We start from the raw sequence: 5,267 nt of genomic DNA on the forward strand, positions 1-5,267 counted from the left end.
TCTCTCTCTCTCTCTCTCTCTCTCTCGCTTTCAATTTTCAGTTTAGTTGTGTTAAATTTTAATGTAATTAATATTACAAACGCAGATTAGCTTCATACAATTAAAAATGGTACAAAGCAAATAAATATATGCCTATATTAAAAAGATGAACACACCTAACAAAGGATATGCATTCATTACGCAAAATATTTATTACTCAGTAAATTAAAGAAGCTTAACCCTATAAAGCATTCTGTATCATATTTGATCGATATCGAATTATCAATATCAACAAAACTTTGCTAAATGTAAGAATAACTTTTATATTGCTACTATTAATATTTCAAGATCAAGAACAATATCAAGAGCATTTAATTAATGAACTAAAGCAACTTAGGTTGACGTGATTATTCATACTTTTTTTTTTTTTTTTGAAAAATCATGTGAAAACAGGCTTTTGGGGAAAGTTTATTTGTATTTCTCCGTAGTCATTGTTTTGCATTGCATTGTATGTTTTGAGCTTTGATCATACAATTATATTTCATCTTACTAAAACGTATTTTTGGGAGATACAGAGTGACAACTGACATTTATTTGCATTTTAAGCATTCTGATACTATTATACTAAAAATCTATTTGATGTACATTATAAGCTATCAGACTTTGGCCATATTATTTCATCTTTTTGGCCTAATTGCATATTTTACCTCAGTGTGTGCCTCTGAATAAATTTTCTTTCCTCAGTGAGTGTGACAAACTCACTATTTGAGCCATAAAAGCCTGATGTGTCGAATACAGTACAAAACATGAAACACAAATGCAAACTTTTTTCCTAAATACATTTTCGAGTTTCAAAACTGTTTTATTCAAAATATTATATTTTTCTATCATATATGTCAGGCTTTACAGGGTTGATCGTCACACTTTTTACTCCAGTTATTTTCACTCCATTTCTCAAAGTAGTTTAATTTTGAAAAGTCTGTTTCTTTATAGATTATTCCTTACAGGCTTGGCCACAGTAAACAAACAAATAAACATTTCCACTGTTAGGAATAGAAATACAGCACACAGTGGTCATCAGAGGGGCATGTAGTCACACAACATCAGTGGTTCTCAACTCCAGTCCTGCATGGGGACCCATGCTCTGCACATTTTGAATGTCTTCTTATTTAACGCACCTGATTCAGATCATCAGCTCGTTAGGAGGGAGATTTATGAACTGAACCGAGTGTAATATGAATAAGAGAGACATACAAAATGTGCAGAGCAGTGTGGTCCGAAACCCAAAACCCCTGCACTATATGGAGTAAATTGTAACAATGGATAATTCACCCAAAAATGAAAATTCTGTCATCATTTATTCACCCTCATTCCAAACCTACATGACTTTCTTTCTTCTGCGGAACACAAGACAAGATATTCTGAAGAACATTGGGGTTGAAACAACATTGTAATAAAAAATAATAATAATATAATAATAATAAAAAAATTGGGATATTTTTCAAAATATCTGAAAATAGCTTTAAGCCAGAACTGTGGCTTTGTGTGACTTTTACTTAATGTCCTTTTTAAACTTATGCACATTTGTTTTTGTTTTTAAAGCTGTCTTTAAAATAAATAAAATTAATATTTAATTGTGTGTAATTTATGTTGTAGAACCAAACAGAACAATGTTAATCACAGACCTTGTTTTACTTTTTATATTTAAAATTTCATTGAGGGAACCCATTGGGAATTTGCCTTTTGATTAAGTCTACAAATTGATCAAATCATATCCGAACATCTCTATAGGAAGTTTTATTTCACTCCGAGCAAGTGGAGCGATTCAAAGCCTTGGCCCTTGATCATGGGTTGAGTTGGATTTAGATCCTGAAAAAGTCCTGCAGAGAATGAGAGAAGCTCTCTTTGTTCTTCCTGAGAACCTAAGTCAGATGTGGATGTTTAGTGGAAAGGCTAGAGAAGATTACAAGACACAAAAAGGCAATTCAGACAGACACATAACTATTTGTGTTCTCCAGAAATGTTGATTGTTTAATTTTGTTAAAGTTTTTTTCCCCACATTTTTCATTTCTGTAACTTTAATTGTACTCATAAAAGAAATGCAATTCACTCACAATTTTATCAAAATGTATTTCAAAACAATTTTGTCTTGGTCAGATTATGTTTTTTTTCTACAGTATGGAGATTTACTGCAATGCTCTTCTGACTGAAAAGGACTTTTAATTTGTATGAGAAACGTTTTTCATTTCCTGTGCATTCAGTAATTGGAGATATTTAATAAGAAATTTTAACTAGTGGAATACATTTAGGTCAACGTTTATTTGCTGAAATGTTGAGCAAACATGGAAGTGTAGATGACTTTAAAAAAAAAAAACACTAATACTCTAATCATCTGAGAGCCCCTTACAAGGATAACGTAGTTTACTATAAATAAATATAGGCTATTCAGGGTGATGTATTCTGCAAGTCTAGTCACGAGACACATGCGATTTTTCCCCCATGACATCAGCGGTGTGTGATTTTGATAAATTAGTTTTGCCAAAATCAATTGATGCGCGCGCGCGTGCAAAAGAGGCAGAGGGGAGGGGGTTTGGGGTCCAAAGCTTAATATTATCACGTGTATTACTGCACAGTACAAGCCATGTTGCTTAACAACTGTGTCAGACAAGGGGGGAAAGTTGTCGCTGTCGTTCGTATAAGAACATTCCCCGCCTCCTGAATGAAAATACGTGAGCCCTTTTTTTTCCACGCCTTCAAAAACAAGCAAAATACCAAGAAATAGGAGATTTTCACCGGATGAGTGTTTGGTTTCTGCTCGTAACCGAAGACAAAAACGGCCGTGATGAGCTATAGGTCTGATAAAATGCTGGCTGAAAGCAGTATCGTCAGAGGTAGGCTCGTTTGTTTTCATTGCGTTGAATCAGATGGCAGCATTGTAACATGTCGTTGTTGTCACGCAGATACGAAATTGCTGCAGAATCGATTGATGTGCTATTTTTCTTTGCCATATTTTCCTTTCCTTTGAACTTCAGTCGAATGCACTCATGACTGTTTTCATTTCATGCTCGTATTGCGTCCTGTTTTGCTTTGTTGTTGCATGCAGGTCGGGGCATTGTGAATCTGCACTGTCTCTTTGCCAAGAATAAATATGATAGCGTTGCATGTTCATTTTATTGCAAAGAGTGTCAATACGATACGATGTTCTTTTCGTCTTTTGGAAACATGCTTTGTAGACTGAATCTAACAAACAAAGTGTGTATGTGTGTGTTTGTGTGTGTGTATATATATATATATTATAAAATTATATACACACTGAATCTAACAAATACAATTTTGTATATATCATACATGCATACATATATATTTATATAATTAATACGATGTTCTTTTCGTCTATTGGAAACGTGCTTTGTAGACTAAATCTAACAAACAAAGTGTGTGTGTGTGTGTATACAGTATATATTCAAGAACAGCTTGCAATTTACTTTTGGTATGCCTTTTTCTATGCATTTTAGGCCAATTTTACAGGAATGCTAAGGGGTTAAGCAGCACAACTGTTTTCAACATTGATAATAATAAGAAATGTTTCTTGAGCACCAAATCAACATATTAGGCTGATTTTTTAAGGATGATGTGACACTGAAGACTGGAGAAATGCCTGCGGAAAACTCCGCTTTGGATCACAGGAATAAATTACATTAAAAAAATATAAAAATTATAATAATATTTCCCAGTATTCTTTTTACTGCCTTGATGAGCATAGGAGATTTTTTTGAAAAACATTTGAAAAAATCTTATCGAGCCCAAACTTTTGGATATACACTACCCAAAATGGTAGTGTATATGCATTTAAAATTACAGTCTTTTTCTTCTGGGAAAACAGACCAAAATACTGATGACTTATCATGCACTAAACACATTCTAGTCCAATCAAATGTTCTTGAGAAAAAAAAAATAGTTATAATGATATTTATAATTTTATCTAACAAATACTTTTTCTCTGTTTACACTTAGGTGATCTGCCCAGGTGAGGTGGCGTGGTGCTGACAGATATGGAGGTGGGAAGTCTGCCTGTCGAGCTTTGGCGCCTCATTCTGGCATACCTGCCTCTGCCAGATCTAGGTCGATGCTGTCAGGTGTGCAGAGCCTGGCGGGAACTCATTTTGAGTTTGGACAGCACACGTTGGCGCCAGCTCTGTCTAGGATGCCCTGAATGTCGCCACCCAAATTGGCCTCGTTGCCCCCACCTGCCCCCGGTCTCCTGGAGAGAGGCTCTCCGTCAGCATGCTCTTGCCAGCCGTACCTGGACCCAGAATGGCTCAGACCTCCACTCGTCTGCCTGCCTCCATCTTTTCCGCCGGAGGAAAGACCGCAGGGTTTGGCATGTTGGGACCGTGGCAGGAGGTGGCTATGAGACTTTCAGAGGAGCATTGGCTGCGGCAGGGCCGTACGATAAGGTGGTGCTCCACGCGGGTGTGTATGAGGAACAGGTGGAGGTGTCCCTCAAGGTGCCTGTGGAGATTGTAGGAATGGGCAAGCTGGGGGATGTGTCGTTGTTGGTGAGCTTTGATCAACAGTGCCCGACTTCGAGGCTGTGCAATCTGGTGTTCATGCCAGCGTGGTTTTCACCTGTGGTTTATAAGGTGAGGCTTGATACTTCCACATCAAAAGCATGCAAATTGTAACATCTGTGCAGATTCAACCAGAAAAAGAAAACTGGCAACATTTCGTCATACATCCATAATTGGCTGAACACATTCTAAACCCTATTAACCGGGGCTAAAAATCAGGGATTAACTCAGTCATCAGCATCTAAATCTGTAATTGACCCTTTGCCGGGAGTTTGATTGACAGGTGATCTGACCAATCATAACGCAGAATCTGCCATTTTGTCTGACAAACAAACCAAACAGGAGAGTAGGTTAACGTTGGTGGACTTGAACTTGAAAAATGGTGTGTATTGACGTCTTTCCACGGTTAAAACAAGATACCTTCTGATTAGTGGTCGACCGATATATTGGCCGATATTTGGCATTTTTCAAATATCGGCATCGGCCGATAAGTTTTTCTGTTTGGCCGATGTGTTCGAGGCGGGGCTTTTATTTTGACGGCGATGAGAACGGCAGGGCCTGCGCACACAGTGCTCACATTCTCCCTCTTGTTCGCTGTCGTCGTTCAGTTATGTCTAATATGGATAAGCCTATCTAATAATCAGATAGAACTATTAAACAAAGGAATTAAAATGTATACAAAAAAGTATTATAACGATTGCTTTAATATTATTAGTA

At 36.9% G+C, this 5,267-nt stretch overlaps 1 protein-coding gene across 1 annotated transcript in view; it reads left to right on the forward strand.

The window, feature by feature from the left end:
- Positions 1–2,680: 2,680 nt before the first annotated feature.
- Positions 2,681–5,267, forward strand: part of fbxo10 (F-box protein 10) — an 11,902-nt gene continuing 9,315 nt past the window's right edge. Inside the window, exons 1-2 of the mRNA XM_016565774.1 lie at positions 2,681–2,870; positions 3,994–4,622. Coding sequence (XP_016421260.1) covers positions 4,032–4,622 — 591 coding nt within the window. The 5' untranslated portion in view covers positions 2,681–2,870; positions 3,994–4,031. The remainder of the gene's footprint in view (positions 2,871–3,993; positions 4,623–5,267) is intronic.

Source organism: Sinocyclocheilus rhinocerous, unplaced genomic scaffold, assembly GCF_001515625.1.
Source record: "Sinocyclocheilus rhinocerous isolate Xijiao unplaced genomic scaffold, SAMN03320098_v1.1 scaffold1, whole genome shotgun sequence".
Classification (NCBI taxonomy): Eukaryota; Metazoa; Chordata; class Actinopteri; order Cypriniformes; family Cyprinidae; genus Sinocyclocheilus; species Sinocyclocheilus rhinocerous.